This window comes from Phalacrocorax carbo, chromosome 7 (genome assembly GCF_963921805.1).
Source record: "Phalacrocorax carbo chromosome 7, bPhaCar2.1, whole genome shotgun sequence".
NCBI lineage: Eukaryota > Metazoa > Chordata > Aves > Suliformes > Phalacrocoracidae > Phalacrocorax > Phalacrocorax carbo.
Window position 1 is genome coordinate 36,524,924 of NC_087519.1, and position 20,420 is coordinate 36,545,343.

Below are 20,420 nucleotides of genomic sequence, written 5' to 3' on the forward strand. Positions count from 1 at the left end.
GAGTAGATATCTGGCGTTATTCAGGGAAGTTTGTAAATCCTGCTTTCATGGCCTAGTTTGAGACTTTATGTCAGCGACACACTAGTCTTCCTGCCCTGAATTCTGATACTGGAACAGGGGTTTAAGTAGCTTTGCTATTTGTAGAACATAAGGCTCGTGGAGGTCTACTAACCTTTTCTGTATTGGTTTTAGGTATCAGGAACTCCTAGATGACAATCAGGCACCATTTTACCTGTTCAGCTGTGCAATGCGCTGGCTAGCTGTACGGCTGGATGTTATCAGCATTGCTCTTATCACAACCACTGGCCTCATGATTGTCCTAATGCATGGCCAGATTCCTCCTGCCTATGCTGGGTTGGCTATCTCATATGCTGTGCAGGTGAGTACATCCACATAATGTAATATTTAATTTCTCATTTGATGTAGTTATTGCTAGGAAGTAAAAATAACACACCACTGAAAACTTCCTTAATGCACTAGAATGGAAAGGGATACTGTTACCTCTTTTGGTAATGGGGGGGAGAGCAATTCAGAGTCAGGACTTCTTGCTAGCAGCCAAATTACAAATTATGAGGAGCGAGGTGCTTACGGCTATTGTTTTGGGGAGCTGCCTTTTTTAAAACAATGCAGTAGAAACCGTGGCTCTTCATATGCTGCATATTACGATTTTCCTGGATATTTCTAGAAATTGGATTGACGGTAGATCAGATATCTGCCAAACTGATGTCTTAATGTATTGCCTGCCATGTGTTTTCACAGCATTCAGTGCTGTAGCTGTGTGGGTTAGGTAAGACTTCAGGGATCAGAATACTTGCTATTAAGAGCTGTTATTTGGCCTTTTCTGCCTCCTGGTGGTAGTAAGGTGAAGTTACAAAACTTAGATGGCTAATACTTAAAGCTGTTGCTTGTGGGAAATTTTTCTAAACTGCTGGCTTTCCAAGTTATTAATAAGTTATGGCTATTTTAACATCAGCTATTAAAATTAATTTGCCTTGGGCATCTTAGCTATATGGTGCCCAATGCCAAGAGTACTTGTAGCAAGAATCACAGAATTGTTTAGGTTGGAAAAGACCTTTAAGATCATTGAGTATAATCGTTAACCTAGCACTGCCAAGCCCACCACTAAACCATGTCCCGAAGCACCACATCTATATGTCTTTTAAATATCTCCAGGGATGGTGACTTCCCTGGGCAGTCAGTTCTAATGCTTGACAACCCTTTCAGTGAACAAATATTTCCTTTAGACTGGAAATATCCAATCTAAACCTTCCCTAGTGCAACTTGAGGCCATTTCCTCTCGTCCTGTCACTAGTGACTTGGGAGAAAAGACCAATGCCCACCTCTTTACAACCCCCTTTCAGGTAGTTGAGGAGGCTGAGGGGAGACCTTATCGCTGTCTACTTCTCCAGGCTAAACAACCTCAGTTCCCTCAGTTGCTCCCCATCAGACTTGTTCTCCAGACCCTTCACCAGCTGCTTTGCCCTTCTCTGGACACGATCCAGCACCTCAATGTCCTTCCTATACTGAGGGGCCCGAAACTGAAGACAGTATTTGAGGTGTGGCCTCACCAGTGCCGAGTACAGGGGGACAGTCACTGCCCTGTTCCTTCTGGCCACACTATCATTAGGCTTGTCTCTTAATTCAATTATAAATCACAGCTCTCTTAATTTGTCTTTATTTTCTCCCATCGCTCCAGTTAACAGGGTTATTCCAGTTTACAGTCAGACTTGCTTCAGAGACAGAAGCACGCTTCACCTCAGTGGAGAGGATTGATCACTATATCAAGGTAGGACAGTAATACATTCAACTGCTTGTTGTAAAATTTCTTGTTGCTTCTTATGTTTCTGGCATAAGAGAAGAGAAAGCCAGCCACAGTCTGCCTTAGTACAGAATGTATGTTTCTGATTTTATAAACACATTAATGCATGTAGTGTAATACTGCAGAGTGAATTTGTTTTATGAATATGTATATAAGCATTGGCAAGATGAACGGTGCAAAAGCTAGTGGGTAACTAAGCGTACAGGCATCGCTTGCCTGTAATTGCTGAAGTGACATAAGAATATCAAAAGTTTGCTGACATTCAGTAGAGAGTGGATTGTGTGAAAGGGCTAACTGGGAATTCAGTACAATATTTTAAAGTAAAAGGATGGTGTTCTGGCATCCTTAATTCCAAACCTATTGGAACTCCTTCATTTAAACACAGATAACTGTTACTTTATCTACATGTAATTCTGCGCCATCCTAATAAGTCTACTTCTTTTTCCACAGCTATCTTATGTAACGTATTTCTATATGCTTAAAAAGTCAAGGAATTGCTCTCATTGCAAACACGAGAAATATGCTAGGCTAAACATGAGAAATGTGCCAGGCCGACTGCTTAGCAAGCTGCTTAGACAATCTGTAACCTTTTCTTCATAACTAGGATTTGTGTATGTGGAACTGGGCATAGGTCAATGAGGAAAGTGTAGTCAGGAGAAAACCCTCTATGGGGTCTGGTCTTCGAGGTGAAAGGCTTTTTTACTTAATACACAATACACATTCCCTCTGAACTTTGGAAGGAGGTATATATCTGTTTGGTAAATCTGGGCTATGTAATAGTTGATATTTGTAGAATGTTTCTAGCCTGTGGATTTAATACTGAAAAAAGAAAAAAAAATTTACAACTGCCTACTCCCCCAGTCGTCTTGTGGCATCTGAGAAGAAAATTTCTGTGTGTGTAAGACTTGGTGACTACACAAGCTGAGAACTGTGTGCCAAATACTGCCTAGTGTCTCTCGCTGAGTTGGGTTTATCACTGTCAGGCCTTCAGTGGCAAAATGTATAGTTGTAGGCTGATGGCGTGTGGGTGGTGTGTGGTGGTTGTTTTTTTGGGGGGAGGTGGGAGATGGGGGGTTTATACTTCCTGTCTACCATTTTATATCCCTATTAAGCAGCACTTTCTGTGATTTTTTTTTTTTTTTTCTTTTGGATCTCTAGACAGCTATTCTATTATCCAAAAAAAGATGTGGACAGGCTGGAAAGGGTCCAGAGGAGGGACCACCAAGATGATCAAAGGACTGGAGGACTGGGAAGCCTGCCATATGAGGATAGGCTGGGAGAAATGGGTTTGTTCAGCCTTGAGAAAAAGGAGACTTAGAGGGGATCTCATCACCATGTACCAGTACTTAAGGGGTAGCTACGAAGAAGATGGAGACTTCCTTTTTACAAGGAGTCACATGGAGAGGAAAAGGGGGAATGGGCACAAGTTGCTCTTGAGGAGATTCCAATTGGACATGAGAAGGAAGTTTTTCACAGTGAGAACAGTCAACCATTGGAATAATCTCCCCAGGGAAGTGGTTGACTCGGCCACATTGGACACTTTTAAGATTCAGCTGGACAGGGTGCTGGGCCATCTTGTCTAGACTGCTCTTCCTAGAAAGGTTGGACTAGATGATCCCTGAGGTCCCTTCCAACCTGGGATTCTGTGATTATGAAACTGTAAAACTAGTTTGAATCTGAAGTGAAAGGGTGGGTGAGCAGTAAACTACCATGCAGGTTCTGCTGTATCTTACTAAGTCCCAGGCTTGGCTTTTTTCAGTGTGGGCTTTGAGGTTGCCGTTAGGAGCGCCAAGCTCAAAGAACTGGAGTACTATCATAAAGGATCACTGTTTTTTCTCAAACCTGTGGGGTACAACTAATCTGCCTCTAACCCAATGTTGTGATGTCCACAGTTGACATAGTGCCTGTGGGATCTCTCTGTAGTCAATGTAGGAAATGGCTATCTCCAAAGGGCAACTTACTAACTTTTCTAAGTGTTTATATTAGAATGAGAAAACTCATGCTCCAGAAATGCTGGCTTCTTTGTAGTGACTATAAAGGAGTTGACGGGGCCTGGTTCTGTTGGGGATTCTTACTTTGAAAGTGTTTAAAGTTGCATGGGATGAATCCCACAACAGGATTTCTGCTGTTCTCTGAGGCTGTTTGTGCTAAATATGGGAAAGTGACCTTGGCTTCATTGTAAACATGCTATAAAGGCACCCGTTCGGTTTTCAGAGGTTCTGCTTTTCTGTTTATGAACTGCTTAATGAGGGACCTATTAAAGGGCAGAGTAAAATAGCAAAAGTGAGCAAGGTGGAAAGGGCCTGACTGACTCAGTGATTTAATAGAACGGGAGAATGAGGCAGAGGAGGGTAACATTTGTACCATGTGTCACATGGACATTCTTTTCTGTGTCAGAATCAACAGAGGTGACCTTGGCATGGCATAGCAAACGAGACATAGAAATGCAGCAGACTTTGCATCCAGAATTATCAAGTCTTTGGAATGCCACAAAACTCAGTAGGATTGTGTTAACAAATGAATAGGCCTAAAATATATTTTGAGTTCTGTTGATGAAAAACATTTTTGTATAGAAGGACCAATGTCATTATTAAGGCAACAGGAGGGGAATAACAGTGTGGTCAGTGTAACATAGCTAACTTCTGAACCTTTGGGCCTGTGTGTAGCCCCAGAGCTTATTGTAAAACTGCCATGAACTAATATGGGCCAAGCCTGCAGGGAAGAATTCCTGCTGAAAGCTTGCAACTGATAATTTTCCTTTCTGGTGTTTTGTTACTGGAAATTGAACTTCTGATTTTGTTTTAAAGACACTTTCCTTGGAAGCTCCTGCTCGAATTAAGAATAAAACTCCTCCTCTGGACTGGCCACAGGAAGGTGAAGTTGTTTTTGAAAATGCAGAGATGAGGTACCGAGAGAACCTGCCTCTAGTACTTAAAAAAGTGTCCTTTATTATCAAACCGAAGGAAAAGATTGGCATTGTGGGAAGGACAGGCTCAGGTAAGGAAAAACACTAAGCAGATTGAAGTTACTACTTCTGCAGAAATGGAATGGAATAGAGTGGGGCAGTCATGTTGGTTCTCCTCTGTCTTCTCTGTGTTTGAATAAATTAACTGCACAGGAGTGGTCCAGCAGTCTGTCAGTGGTGGTTTCTGCTCATGTGCACACATAAGCAGGATCCCTGTAGACAGTAATGAAAACAACTTTTAATTTAAAATAGAGGCATATCCTGCTATGCCTGAGCCAGCATGCTCATACTGTTTTAACACCCCAAGACACTTACCAGTACAGAACGCTACCTACAACATGCTCATTGCGGCTTATTTGACTCTCTTAAAAGTTTTCTGTACTGATGCTGCAGCCAGGTTTAGCTCTAAGCTGTCTCAGAAGTCTGTATTGTGAAGAATCAAACCCCCTGTTTGCGAGATGACTTAAACCAGCTCCAAAATGTAGTGTCTGAATAAGCAATTAATATTGCTGTATTTGGTTTACGTGGTAGGGTTTTGGTAGTGGGGATGTGGTGCCACTGCAGGGGTGGCTTCTGTGAGATTAGAAGCTGCCCCTACAATTGCTTAGAAATTTAAATGCTGAACCCCAGCATTTACCAGCATTGTTTGCCAGGACTTTATGGTATTTCGAAACACTTGTCTTACACGTGCACAGCTTTTCAAATGCTTTCTCATCTCAGAGCTGCTATGACTCTGTAGAAACACTAGTATTGTTTTTACTGTCTCATTTTTAGGGAAGTCTTCCCTTGGAATGGCACTCTTTCGTCTGGTTGAACTGTCTGGAGGCTGCATTAAAATTGACGGTGTGAAAATAAATGACATTGGTTTGGCAGATCTTCGCAGCAAACTCTCAATAATTCCTCAGGAACCTGTTCTATTCAGTGGCACTGTGAGGTTAGTGAGACCATAAAAAGGCTAGAATGAACAAGAAGGCTACCAGCTTATACTTGAACTCAGATAGGTGCCTGGTGAGATGTTAGTTCTCAGGCATCCTAGCTTATGTTCTGTTTTTGAAACAAAAAAAGCACAGCTAAATAATTTTAGCTGGCCCAGTGCAGAACTAGATGTGATCGTCATCTATGAAAGTCTTGCTTTCCGTTTAGATTTGCTTGAAGTTTTTGTATTTTTGACTTCCATCTCTACTGTGTTGTTCTTTGGCTGCTCTAAACCTAATGTGCTGGGAGCATCTGATTTCCTTGGCAAGGAAGTATTGTCAGTAGAAGGCTAGATGGGAATCATCCATCTGGATGAATTAGCACACTGCTGTTTTGCCATTCCTTGCTGAATAAAAATTCTGGTTATGTTTCCTGCTTCCCCCTCCAGATCAAACTTGGATCCTTTCAATCAGTACAGTGAGGAACAAATCTGGGATGCTTTGGAAAGGACTCACATGAAGGAGTGTGTAAGTATTACATGCCCTATGAGATACACGCTTGTTTTGGCTTTCAAGCCTACATATTCTGTTAGTAGCTGTTTCGGAGACCTTTAGATAAAGCTTTTTTTGAAAGTTTTTTCCTTTGTTGGCTATGCTTTATTTCTAGTAATGAGTCTGAAATTTTGGAGAAGGTGCCATATTTTGGATGTTTACTTTTTTAGTATTTAGCATAGCAGAGTGCTGCTTCATCACAGGGACTCCTAGGGTGTTACAGTATTTCACATGATATTTTTCTGTATGTGCATTAGGTGTGAATTCTACATTTACATTTGTGAGTGTAAATGTCACACATGCACATTTATACTGAATTTAAAATCTGCCCTTTGTGAGGCCCTTTGCAGCAAGTCACACAGCCATGACATTTCCAACTCTTCTTTTCTTGTAAGTCAAGTGGCACGTATGGTTATCGTACGTAGGCTGCAGTAATTCCTGCAGGGACTAGGTTTGCTCTTTTCTCTTGGTGAGAGAGACTGCCAGGTGATATGATTTTGTACATGGTATTCTTCCCCCACCCCACCCCCAGAAATCAAATATTTTGTACTTAAGTCATTCTAAAGGTGCTTACTGAGAGGATATAGCTCTTCTAGCTTAACAACTATAAGTGTTCTCAGGAGCTATCACTGTGTCGTGGGCATTTCAACCAGACTAGGCACTTCTGATGTCATATTGTTGTTGTAGCATTAGTTGCTTGTTAATAATTTCCCCAACAGAGAGAGAGAGGGGAGATGGTCAGCAAAATGTGATGGATATTTTGGAACATGGGCAAAATCAGATTTGTAGGAGGAACAACTGTTTGTCTCATGTCATGGAGATATGCAAAAAGTCTGAAATGCTCTAAGATTTTTGCTACCTCTTTCCCACACAGGTTGCCCAGCTGCCTATGAAACTTGACTCAGAAGTGACGGAAAATGGGGAAAACTTTTCAGTTGGAGAGAGACAGTTACTGTGCATAGCTAGAGCTCTACTGCGTCGTTGCAAGGTGAGCATAGTGATAAGAAAAATAGCTGGACACAGCAAACTGATAGCATTGAGGAAACCGTTTTTGTGCCGGATTCATTCTATCTGTCAGAAGAATCACACCAGCAGTTATTGCAACCCACCAATGGTGTAGGATTAGAACAACTAGAAAGGCATCTGTAGCCAGCTGCAGAAAGGTATTGCTTGTTAGTGTTAATAATAGTGTGTCAGACTACCCTAATCATTATCACTTATTCAGAGTGTCCTGTAACTGGTGAGCATGAGATTCTTCCTTGCTTCCACCTTTTTGTAAAAATCAAACAAGTACCTTCCTTCTACATGGCGTTCCACTAAAATGTAGTCTCCAAGGAATTTGGGACCATGCTTCGTCAATGAAGTTAAGGGGCTTGCAGGAATGGAAGACAAATAATAATTACAGTGAGAAAGGGCATTTGGATTGAGATTGATCGGGATTGATTTTTAACATCCTTTTTCCTTAAATAGAGGGAACCTTAAAATATGGTGTCCTACATCTGTTTTAAAGCCAAGACTACTCAGCAGAAGTTACTGCGCTCTCTCTGCAGTACCTGTGCAAACCAAGTCTAGTTTAGCTTTGACAAGACACCACTCCAAATGAGTTGGTCTGAGGCTGAGAAGGGGGGTAGTTCTTCCCAGCATTAGAAATCTAGTAAGCCTAGCTAATATTGGCTCATTCCAGAAGGAACTGTCACCACCAAGGATGTGTCAGATAAGTTTACCAGTAAAATTTATATTTGAGATTTAGCTGCTGAATGTAAAACTGAAAGTAGTGGAAACTCGAGGCCCAGGTCAGAACCCAATCATCTTGTGGCGCTAGGATGTGACCATAAAATATAAGTGTAATCCATAAGGTAACTGTGTTGAAGGCAATTACATACCATTCCCCCCACACCCAAAAAAACTCAAACCCCAAAATGGAAAGGGTGCTGGTAAAAACTACCTTTGTGACCACAGCTCCATAATGATTGCTAGTTGTGACATCTCTTGGTCATGATAATTCTTCCCACTCTACATATTTTTATGTTTGTGGGGAGGGAAAGCATTACTATGGGTAACAGCCAGGATTATATGCTGCTTTCAGATTTTGATACTGGATGAAGCAACGGCTGCTATGGACACAGAGACAGACTTACTGATTCAGGAGACCATCAGAGAGGCATTTGCAGACTGCACTATGTTAACGATTGCTCATCGCCTGCATACGGTACTGGGCTCTGATCGGATCATGGTGCTAATGCAAGGACAGGTAATCAGAAAGGCTTTTGGGGCTGCAGTTCCTGTTACAGTCTGGTGGTGCTGTATGTACAGGCTGAACTGAAGGAACAGCTAGTATTGGAGGGTAGAAAATCCTCTGTACTCATTCACATCCTCGGTAATAATACTCCAATAGAATCAATTATTGCCTGATGGTAACAAGATCAAAGAGGGCAAAATTTCTTTTATGCTCCAAGAAAGTACCATAGAGTAACAGTCTCTCTTTTAAGTGTTGTTAAAACTCCCTTTGTAGGTTAATTCTGAGATGGGTAATAACATAAGCATCTCTGCTGGGGCTCAGGCAGTTTCCCATTACTTTCATGAAGCCCCGTGCTATCAAACAGGCATATGAGAGACTGTACCCACTTTCCAGGCTTCTGTGTGGGAGCTATAAACAGTTAAATCAACGGCAAGAACATTTGGCAAGGCTCTTAAAGGTAGAGAAGGCAAAATCCCATAGCATCTGCCTCTGTCTGCCAGAGCCAGCAGAGGCTGCTAGGAAGCAACCTCTAGGATGGGGAGTTCCAGTGTTTGAGCTAGTTTGAAGCATCCCTGGTTACAGCATTTATGCATAAATGCACATACTTTCACCGCCTGTTGTCTCATCTAAAGATCACTGCCATGTTTCAGCTTCTTTACTACTGTCACAGGTATAAGGGGTGGGATTTCTGCTGGGTTTTACTGACATACTTCACCTGCCTTGTTTGCTTTTAGGTAGTGGAATTCGACACGCCGTCTGCCCTTCTGGCCAATGAGAACTCGCGCTTCTATGCTATGTTTGCTGCTGCGGAGAACAAGGTTGCTGTCAAGGGCTAAAATTCAGGGCAAAGTCACTTTAATTTTGGAGAGCTACACTCCCTGCCTGTGGCAGGCCAGCTCTTCTTCCTTCTCCTCCTTCAAGCAGATTATTGCCTTTTCATCTTTTAATTTTTAGCACAGTGTGTCAAGCCAGAGAGATTTTAAAAACTGTCAGAAGAATTCTTCATGTTTTTATTATTGTATTTATTCCATAATCATATTACTAATTTTTTGTTATTAAATGCACTCTACAAATGGCTCAGGGAGCCATAGTTATAAATGTATCAGAGGCCTATAATGAAGCTTTATACATGTAGCTATATCTATACATAATTCTGTATATAGCCTATATTTACAGTGGAAATGTAAGCTGTTTATTTTATATTAAAATAAGCACTGTATTAATAACAGTGCATATTCTTTTCTATAATTTTTGTACAGTTTACGGTACCAGAGATCTGGCTTTGTTATCTGACTGTATCAGACACCATTTTGTCTTTTACAGTTGGTCTTCTCCTAGTGCCAGATTTTCTGCGTGTCTGAGTGGAAGTGAAGCTTTGCAACAGTGTCCTTTATTGTCACATCTTTGTTGTCTAGCACAGGGGAGAAGAGCTCTGTGGTGTAACTCTATTGCATTGTAATTTATCAAAGCTATTTGGAGCATCGCTAATGTTCACCATGGCAGCAGCTGCTGCTTCCCATATGCTTTCCCAAAGCAGGGTTTTTAGTGATCTCCTGAGTGGAGAACCACTTCTGGCTCACATTAAGGCCTCGTAATTTCTTAGTGTCCTGATACAGTATTTCTTAATGTATCAGCAGGGTTTATTTTGATGCAAGCAAGCTCAAGCTCCTCCTGCTTCGCTGATCTAACACAACCAAAATCTAACTGTTTGTGGAATGTTCTGTAACAAATTAATAATAAGGTTCAAATCATACCCTGTATGCTAGCTGGAAAGCCTTTTCAGAGTTGCTTCAGCTGACTGACTCCTTTATCTTGAAGCTGCTAACACTCCTCAGAGATTTAGGTTGGCTTTCATTGGCATGGGTAACACTAACTCTTTCTTCTGCTCACTTACACTAAGGTTAAACAACATCAATATTTCCTGTTTCTTTATTGCACACTTGTTAAGGAAACAGTCCCCCACTCCATGTCTTCTGGAACTTTAAACAGGTTCCTGTTGATCAGGATCTAACACTGGTGTAGGACATAGTTTTCTTACCATAAAGAGACCTACCTCAGGTTACTGGGTCCTGCATAGTATGTTGCCATAATCACTGTATACCATCCCTGTTTTACGGGACCTGTGGCCCGGGTGGGCACAGTTGCTCCTATAATACCGTGACTTATTGAATGGTCAGCGTTGCATGTCTTTGTCAATTTGGACATTTTGTAGCCTTAGCATGTTTGCAAAATGTCTCATTGAGGCAGAAACCTGAAAAGTAAATAAAACTATTTTGGGTTTTGTAAATTTTATTGGCTTAAGTGGTTTATTTTGGGCACATAAATTACTTCTCACCTTTTTGAGCCCTGTGGGACAGTTTTTGCAGGCTGTTTTTTTTTTCTTGTCTATGCACCATAGTGTGATCTTTCTTCCTTCAGAGTGGAGGTGTTTCTTTAAAAGTGCAGTGGGTAATTTTTGTGCCCTCCAGCATGGGGGTGGATTGCAATGTATGTATGTTTGTGCTGAGTAGAACAGGGAGTAATAATTTATAGTACAAGTATTCAAGCCAAGTAGCAAGGGGAGAGGTCAGACAGAATACAGAAGATCCTTCTTAGGCTCAGATTTTTCCACTTGCTTTACCGGCAAGCATTACTGTTTATAATGTGACATGACTGTAAAGTCACAGCAAAAAGCATTTCTACCTACAAATATCACAGGCAAATGGTGGTGTTAACAGAGGTTAGACTGTAGGTTGAAGATATCACACAAAGCATCATTTGTTATAGTTGTTCTTTACTAAGTCTTGTCCTAAGCAAGAATTAACTAGCACAGATCTTACCCTGCTCACAGGCCTGGACCCAGGCTTAATCTGTCAGGTGGTGGCTGCCATTTTGATCAGCATGACTCAGTTCAAGGAACAGAGAGACTGTATGTTTGGGTTAGCAGAGGGAGAAGTAATATGCCTCTCTCCAAAGAACATCCAGCTAAGCCGGGGTTCTTTGATCAGAAACTTGAGGACAAAAAGAAACTGGGGAGAGGCACAAGGGAGCAGGGGTGATAGGCCAAAGAGGTAATGCCCTGCTTCTTCCTTAAAAGTTAGAACTGGGTAGAATGAAGGCTGAGTACCTTAAGGGGAGAGGGAGAAAATATGAAATGCATCTGCCTGAGACTGTGCTTAAAACAGTTCAGTCAGTTGTCTTGTGTGACTCTATTAAGGGCAGGATTGTCTTGGGACCTGCAGAACTGAGTTTACCCCAAGAACTTCAGTATTTCCCTTGAAAAAAGGGCTCATGTGGCACCTAGTTCTCAAGTGCCACTGGGGTCAGGGCGTGGCTTCATTTTGCAGCTATGGCTGAGCTAATGGCAGTCTGGGCAAAAGGGGAGCCATCCTGATCTTCTCCTCCTCCTTCTTCTTCCAGGCTGGGAGTTTCTTCTGCTTTCCCGATGCCAGCACTGGCTCTTGCCTGGTCCAGCAGTGACCCAGTTCAGAAAGCTAACTTGCAGAAAGTTCACCCTCCAAAAGCAGGAATGCTGTACAAAGAAGGAGACAGGAAGGCACACCTGGAAGGGAGGTGAAGTGGGGCTGCTCTTTTCAGTAGGTGCTAACTGTTAACACTAGCATAGGTATGAGGAAACTGCACTCGGGATTCATTGCACCAAACTGCTGCTTCCCAGTTACGCTCCCTTAAAAAGGGGAATACTTTCCTGCTGTTTCAGTGAGCTGAAATAGCTCAAAAAGGAGTTAAACAAGAGCCTGTGATGGAGCAGGTGAACAGTAGCCTGTGGACAGCAGGGATTAGCTCAACCATTTTGTTAAACCTTAGCTCCAGCATTGTTACTTTGGAATTAAGGAGATAGCCAGAGGGAAATGTTCTTCTGTAATCACTTACCTGTTTCACTTGGCACTTGTCTCACAGACAGTATAGAAGTATTGCTTCTCACATGGGTAGCAGTAATTCTTTTATTGGCTTCTGTCCTGAACCACAGGAGCAAGCTGAGGCATTGCCCAGGGCCCTGTCACTGAAGGGGAAGGAAGAAACATCAATATTTACAAATGAGACTGAAATATCTTTGAGGCATTCTACAGGGTTGATGATGATGGGAATTTTCAGGAATTTGATCCTGCTCTGGAATTTATAGTGCGATATGTCAGAGTGGACTTCATCCTGCGAGGAGCAGAATAAGACTGTGGCACTGGGACAGAGGCTCTCCTTAGAGATCCTACCCAAAATAGCATGGAGGTGGCACACCCTTCTTCGTACATGGCAAAGGCTGTGGCCCCAGACCACAGGTGTGCAACTTGAGAGAGATTTGCCTGGGATAATTGGTTTGCTGCGTTACCCTGGGGAATTTCAGTTGCACCAGTTTTACTTATCCTGTCCGAATGTGGTGAGTGCCACTGCTCCCCATTCATTATCATAATCTTAGAGACTCTTACAGAGAATGTGTTCCAGTTCATCTCATCTACCAGATGAGTGGAAATGTTGCACTTGCTTGGGACTTCAATTGAAACCCAGGTAGGATTCTTCTAGAACTACCCAGTGGAGTTAATGTGCAGTTAGATCAGTGTAATTAAGTCCAAAATCGGGCTCGCCAAAATTGCGCTAGCCTGAGTGCCATTACCTGTGGTGAAAATCCTATGGGGTCAGATCCTGAGGGGCTGGAGCTGTGGTCTGCCTGATATCCCTAGATGAAAGCCAGAGGGAGATGAAGCAGTCTTAGTACCTCGCTGGGAACAGCATTTGAGAAAGCACAATTACTTCAAAAGGTATCAGAAGGAAAGGACAAATGCAGAAAAATTGATTTATAAAAGAGGGTGTGGAAAGGAAAGGTGGCAGGACAAAAGTTTCTCTTAGCTAGAAGGGGATTGAGCGAAGACAAAATTGCTTCTTGAAGGTGCTTCAAAAGAACATACTGAGAAGATGGAGAGTGGCTGTAATGCCCTCATCAACCAAAGAGCTCTTCTGAATGCTGCCTTGTTATTTTTTACTGCATCTGCAGTGTGGGTTTTACTATGTGCAATTGCATATATAAAGGTTTTCTTTATAGTCCCAGCTTCAGGTCTGTCTAGGATAATACTGTGATTTGTTTTACCCTTGGTTCAGCTGGAGACAAGTTTTTGCTGGGAGCATGACCATACAGTGGAAACTCACTTGGGAAGTGGTGCAGATGCTGCTGTCACTAGTGTCAGGCTTAGGAGGCTTTTAGGATGTGTTGCTATGTGTGTGTTAAACCCACAACCGTGTAATAAATGTTCCTGTACCATCCAAAAGACGTGCCTTGGAGACTCATCGGGTCGCTGAGGTGGGCAGAGTGAAAATAACTTGGAGAACAGACGTATCACTACATGGGGCAGAGACATTCCCTGCGTGCTGTTGCTGGGCTGGGTGCAGTTCAAATCACAGCTACTTCTAGCACACCTCCCTCCTTCCAGCTTACTGTCTCCTACTGTCACTGTGCAGAGAAACAAGCGGTTGTATAAAGATGATAATTTTGTGTTTTCTGTCCTTTCTGATGTAGGCCTGTCTGGGGGCAGTTTGGGGTGAGCACTGGAGGCAGGCAGCTACGGCCAGCCAACGTGGGAGGGAAGAGATTAAAAAGTGGGGGTGTGTGGGGTACTGGTAGAGGGAGGCTGTTTAGGGTAGGACTCTGAGCTAGATGTGAGGAGTGTGACCAGGAGCAGCGGTGGGATGACTGCACGTGTCAGCCCTGCTGGGGGCCGTGGTGTGGAGGGTGTGGGGTTCTCCTGGAGCTGGGAGGGGGCGGGGAAGGTGGAAATGAAGCACTGGGGCTGCGCGTAGGCGGCAGGGCTGGCCGCGATGCTGCGCCAGGGCAGGCGTGAACTGCGTGGGGCATTGCAGCCGTGCCAGTGGCCGTCCCGAAAGGCAGGAGCGGCGGGGCGCGGCGTGGGCCACAGCGCGGAGCGGGGGAGGGGACGGGACGGGCTGGGCGTGGGATGAAGGGGAAAGCTCAGGATGCGCGTGCGTCCGCTGCCCTGTGAATCGGGGCGGGGGTACAAGAGCGGCGCGGAGGGACGGAGCCGGTGGCGCAGTGGGCGCGCAGCGTGGGCGCCCGCGGGCGGGGGCGGTGTTTGCCTTGGAAGCCGTGGGGTCGGAGCAGCGCACGGCGCGTGCCACGGGTGGGCACAGGCGCGTGCGTACAGCTGCACGCTGCGCGGCCGGCGGCGGCGGCCGGCGCCCTCCGGTGCGCGCGCAGCCGTTGGCGGGCGGGGCGGGGCGGGGCCGGGCCGCCCCGGAGCGCTCCCTGCAGTCCCGCGCCGCGCCGCCTGGCGGCCGTACCCGCGGCTGGTGGTTCCGGTGCCGGGCCCTGCGCTCCCTCGGCCGGTGCCGCCCGGGGCCTGCGCGGCCCTTTCCCACCCCACCTCCCCTCCCCGCCCCGGTCGCTCCGGCCGCCGGGGCCTCCCTCCTCCCCGCCCGCCCATGGATTTCACATAGCAGCCGCCGCCTCCTCCTCCTCCTCCTCCTCCGCCGCTCCATGGCGGCTCCGGCTCCGCGGCCGCCCGGCCTGTGTTGCTGCCGCAAGGGGTCTGCGGCCGGGCCGGAGGTGCCGCCGGCCCCTCCGCCGCCTCCCGAGCCTCCCCCGGACGTGGCATCGGTCTCCAGCTCGCAGCTCTTCAGCCTCCGCCACCTGCACTTGGGGCTGGAGCTGCGGCCCGAGGCGCGGGCGCTGGCGGGGTGCCTGGTGCTGGAGCTCTGTGCTCTGCGGCCGCAGCCCCGCGCCCTGGTGCTGGACGTCCACCCGGCCCTGCACGTCCTCTCGGCCGCCTACCGCCGCGCCGCGGCGGGGGAAGCGCCCTGCTCCTTCGTCTTCTCGCCCGCCGCCGAGGCTGCCGCCGCCGCCGCCGCCCCGGCGCCGCTGCCCCCGCCGCCCTGCCCGCCGCCCTCGCCGCCGCCGCCCTGCGCGCCGCCCTGCGCCGCCAGCCCACCCTCCACCGCCACCTTCCTCTCGGCGCCCTGCATCGCCGCCGGCCCGCTGCCTGCCGCCGCCCCGCCGGGAGAGCCGCCCGCCAGTCCCCCGCCCGCCGCCGCCGAGCCGCCGCTGCCCCTCTTCGCCCAGCCGCCCTCCGCCGCCTGCCCGCTGGGCTTCAGGGTGGACCCCTTCACCGACTACGGCTCGTCCCTCACCGTGTCCCTGCCCGCCGCCCTCCAGCCGCACCAGCCCTTCCAGATCATCGTCCGCTACACCACGGCCGAGGGCCCCGCCGTGAGTACCGCGCTGCGGGGGGCGGCGGGGCGCGGGGGGCAGGCGGGCTGCCGAGCCCGGGGAGCCTGGCGCTGGCCTCCCGTTTTCCCCCACATTCTTCCCTCACATTTTTCTCTCCTGTTACTGCCCGTCGGGGGAGCTCCCCGGCCCCGCAGCAAAGGGAGCGGGAGGCGTTTCACTGTCACCCCTTACTTTCCTGTCCCCGTCCCTCTGCTGCCTCTTCCTCCCCTCGCCTGACAGCCGCCCGGCAGCCGCCGCTGTCCCCAGTCCGCTGCCCGCCGGAGCGCTCGGCGGTGCCGGTCCCCTGCCTGCCTGCTGCTCCCCAGCCCTGCGCCGTCCCGCTTGCGATGCTTCTACCGACCCAGCGCCCGCCTGCTTGCCTGCCTGCCTTCCTTCCTACCTTCCTTCCTACCTTCCTTCCCCCGTCGCCCCCAAAGCTATTCGTCCTCCATCATGACAGTCGTTTTAAAGTTCTCTGCCCTTTAAGGGCGTTGCAGTTGTTGGCGAGGAGCGTGAAAAGTTGAAAACTCTTGCTTTGACTGATTTCGTCAGGCTAAGTTACGTAATCGGCAAATACAGGAGTTTCCCCGTGGGTTTTGCCAGGTGCTTACAAAACTGAGCCTTTTGCACACCTAGGTTGACGTTCCGATGAGCCGTGGTCAGGAGTTTTGAGAAGAGTCAGGACGATTCTGCATATTCCTACAAGTTCTCTGCTGGAAAAAGGATGAGAAATGGCCCAAAATACTTGTTTCAGTGTGGCCGTGGGAGGTGCTTCCTTGTCCTTGTGGATTAGTCATCTTCAGTAGTGAGATGCTTTGTAAATTCCGTCACTTCTTTTCAACCCCTGGTATTAGAAGCACTTTGTTCCTGGCCTTTTAGGTGCTGTCTGGCAGATCTTGTGCTTTTAAGAAGTTATGATAGCAAAAGATATAAAGGCATCACTGGAATGTCAGCTCTTTTTGTTACTGTGTAGTCTGTTCAGGTTGGGAATCCAACTAAAATTGTTTTTGTTGTGTGGTTCATGTATCTGTTTGCAAAAGGAGTGGTTTTTTGAGAGTCTTGAAACTTTGGTGCCTCTGTCTTGCCTAATGGATTTGACACTCAGCCTGCTGGTTTGGTACTGCTGTTGGGTTGGTCAGAACCAGTAAATGTGTGGATCTATCACAACTTATTTAACAAGAACAGGAATAGAACATATGTTTCATGCAAAATAACCCAATAGCAAATATATACTAGGCCTTTCCTTATGAAGGGAAAGTATTGCTGAAGAGAATGGGTTTGCTGCATCTTCTTCTGTCTAATTTTAAGACTACATTGAAACTCATGAAAGTAACTTCATCCTCGGAATGATCTGGATAGTCTTAATACATCGTCTCACTGTGAGCAATGAGTTCCACGTGAAGATTTTTATTGACAGAAGTTTCCTTCTGTTATATGATGACCTTTTAACATGCTGGTCCTTCCCTAGAAGTGCAAAAATCAGGTGGAATTCTGGCAGTTTTAAAATTCAGATCCATTTGTAAGTGAGGGTATTGTTCCTTTTCACCTTTGGAGCTCCTGGTTTTAATATTTCCTTGTACAATACTCTGCTGGAGTTTTTCTGCACTGAAGGGGTACATGGGAGATGCCTTTCAGGGCCCACAGTGTGTTCAGAAGATTCTGTTCTTTTTGGTTTTTTGTGTTTGGTTTTTTTTTTTTCCAAGATTTTGTGAAGAAACCTGGTTTTGTTTTTGTCCACACTATGCCTCATTTATGGTGGGAAGGCTTTAAAGCTAATTTGGTGTTGCCCTGTGCTCTGTGATCATTCTCAGTCTGGCTGAGCCATACCTCCTGAAGTACCCGATAACACACTTTCCTCCTCTTGAACAATTGTTTTATTTTAGGCTAGCCTCTGCTTTCTCTGGGGTTTTACCAGCCCTGTTGCCAAAGGAGCAGACTGTCCTGCTGTGTGTATGCAGAAATGATCTCTGATGTAACGGAACGCTGATACGAGCCTCGGCTTTAGAAATGATCTGAAAACCCCTGGAAGGTGCAGGGCACTGACTGACGTGCTGTTCATTTTGTCTCACCCTGCGTTAGCACGTTGCCTCCCTGGCCCCGCACACAGTCCAGCGTGAACGCTACGTGGTTGAGGATGCTGGGACTAGGGCATTTTTTCCATTCCCTCTGTTGTTTGTCTTGCTTCCTCCGGATCAGGCATGAGCAAGCTATTCTTCATCCTGTCTTTTGAAGTCTTTATTGTACCTTTAGTGGCACGTATTGCTTCTGCTGAAATGAAGCTACAAGAACCAGTGTCAAAAGGTTATTGACGGTTACAGTGTCGGGGCATGCACTGCCCTGTTCAAGTGATACTGGAAAGTAGAAGCAGGTGTGTTCGCTGTCATGAATCGTACCACGTTTCCTTGCTCACTGTTGTAGATTTTGGCTGGTAAAATATTTGTCCTTGAGTAGCACCTGTTGTAGCCCTTCACGTTCAGCACACTGAACTGTGTTTTTGGATCCAAAGTCATTTAGTGCTATCGTAGTGCTATGTCATTGCTGTTTTTCAGCCTAGCGTTGCATTTTAATAGGGATGAGTAACTCACGTGTGTATAAGGGTGACCTGATTTATACTGGCGTTTAGCACATTTCCTTGCAGTCCCTTTTCTCTGCATAAGTGAAGCAACTTTACAGTGTTTGACTTCTCTCTTCTAAAAGATATATTTTCTTTGGCCTTTTTCTGAATATAATCTCTTTAGGTCAGGGTTTATTTCCTATGGGACCCTTGGCGTACTTGTGGGACTAATAAAACGGTAAAATCGTTTGACAGTGCAGCACAGCCATCACAGCAAAGATAGTAGCCTGTTTAAAATTGGAAACCTGTTGCCTTGATATACTTGGTTTGAGCCATCTGGATATGTTGTTTGACTGTCCCATTATTCCTCACGTGGAGGAAGGAGCCAAGATCTTTGCTTGTTTGATGGACGTTGAGAGACAGCTGAGAGATTAAATCTGCCTTTCACAGAGCGTTCCAGCTCCCTGTGCTCTTAGGAAACCATATGCTCAGTACATCACCAATTCACTTTAGAAGCAAGACTGTCATAAACATTGTGTGTATCTCATGGTGTGGGCTGAAGGTACACACTGATCAGGTGTGTCACTGACTGTAGTCGTGCTCTTCCTCTCCTCCTTTACCCATACCCCTTACTTCTTGGTCCTACAAATACTCTTTCATAAGACTTTCCCCCCCCACCCCCCCTTCCCCAGGGAGAAAAATCTACATCTGTCTCTCACCCACTGTGTCATGCCTGTGATTTGGCAGCGCACATGTTAACACCAGTGCTATTTTCTTTCCACGACAACCTTAAATGCAAGCCCTGCTCTGTGTTCTGGTATAAAAGATGATAGTGTTTCCTCGTCTTTAGGGTTTAGCAAAAAGAACAGCCCTTTTTGCAGTGCTGGAAACTTCCCCATTGTTCTGTTAGATTTGTCCCAATTCCTCAGTCCTCCTAGAGTGACTTGCTGTCCAGGTGTACCTTGCTCCTGTCACATCCTCCACATCTCACGTGCACGGTTTACTTTGTCATGAGATGGAGCGGCTCGTTGTTTGTCTAGAACAGAGCTGTGGTGTTGCAGCTCTTCTTGGGAGCTTCATCCATAATGCAGGTAGAGACATGGAGAGTTTTAAAATTGAAAGAGACTTAGCTAATTGCCTTTGTCACTTGCTGGATTTGGGTAAAAGATTATAATCTAAGGCAATAAAAAATACATTCTTGGCAGGTGCCTTATAAAGCATGAGCTTCTTTGCAGTATGTGGGCAGGGGGAAACCAAAGCCACTGTTAAGCAGAGGAACTAAACAGCAGTTATTTACTTAAAATACTCCGGAAGAAGAGCTTTAATATGTGGAACATGAAAAACTAGAAAAAATTATGAGCGTTAGAGCATTATGATGATGTCACATATATTTCCAAAGGGGAGCTCAGGAGGGATTGGGATGTGGTGCAGCTGCTACGGCCCCAAATACTGCTCTGTCCCTGTGTACTGCTCTGCCCCCCGCCCCTAGCAGTTTGGTGCTCCTTGCAAGCCTTTCTCGGACGCTGCTTATACTCGTTTTCCCTAGTCCATAGTCCTGCCTCTGTCCGGCAGCATAGCCTGGTCTATTTATATTACAGATCTATTTATATTGTTTCAGGATAACTTTCATCATTGTTCCAAGTGCATCTGGAAAAAGAGACGGAGGCTTGCCATGTAGCTGCAGACATTAGCAAATGGGGGAAAATAATACTTCATCCTCTGCAAACGTTTTTTCCCTCTAGGACTGTGGGGCTGGTACTTCATTTAACTTCAACCAAATGTCAAATAGAGGGGTGCTACTTGAAAAGGAATTGTCCTTAATTTATGGAGTTTCTTGTAAACAAGAATAAACTTCTCAGTTCCCCTTTGCTTCCTGCTTATGTTTTCTTCCGGCACTGGTCAGGGAGAACTTCCCCTTATCTCTCTGCTGTAAAGATGACAATTGTCTGTCAGCCCTTTTTCCTTCCTACTCTAGTGTTGCAACTTAGGTCTGGTGGTCTCTGTTTTCTCTGTTAGCCTTTTCTGTCTCTCAAAAAGCAAAGGAAACAAAGCTTTTTGCAGGTGAGTCTACCCAGCAGGGCCAGCGATACAGATTGTAAGTCAGACTTTTTGTAATACAAGCACAAAGCCACTGACCAGAGGAGCGTTTTTCAGTTGGCATTGGGGCAGATCT

At 46.0% G+C, this 20,420-nt stretch overlaps 1 protein-coding gene and 1 long non-coding RNA gene across 9 annotated transcripts in view; one reads left to right on the forward strand and one right to left on the reverse strand.

Moving 5' to 3' along the window:
• ABCC5 (ATP binding cassette subfamily C member 5) overlaps positions 1–20,420 on the forward strand; it is a 78,300-nt gene that overhangs the window by 43,030 nt on the left and 14,850 nt on the right. For 6 of the 8 annotated variants that reach the window (XR_010373870.1, XM_064457460.1, XM_064457462.1 and 3 more), the window contains 8 exons: positions 193–379; positions 1,697–1,786; positions 4,627–4,816; positions 5,559–5,718; positions 6,148–6,226; positions 7,125–7,238; positions 8,337–8,501; positions 9,224–9,307. Coding sequence is in view for 7 of the 8 variants with exons in the window: in XM_064457460.1 (XP_064313530.1) it covers positions 193–379; positions 1,697–1,786; positions 4,627–4,816; positions 5,559–5,718; positions 6,148–6,226; positions 7,125–7,238; positions 8,337–8,501; positions 9,224–9,307 (1,069 nt within the window). In the remaining variant the exon portion in view is untranslated. Of the gene's footprint in view, positions 1–192; positions 380–1,696; positions 1,787–4,626; positions 4,817–5,558; positions 5,719–6,147; positions 6,227–7,124; positions 7,239–8,336; positions 8,502–9,223; positions 9,308–11,888; positions 13,961–14,747; positions 15,694–20,420 lie in introns of those variants that run through there. The other 2 variants (XM_064457464.1, XM_064457466.1) reach the window with 2 other exon arrangements.
• LOC135314362 (uncharacterized) lies at positions 9,890–13,222 on the reverse strand. Its single transcript, XR_010373871.1, has 3 exons — positions 13,093–13,222; positions 12,360–12,489; positions 9,890–10,740 (listed from the first exon to the last, which is right to left on the reverse strand). It is a non-coding gene; the product is annotated as an uncharacterized LOC135314362 (long non-coding RNA).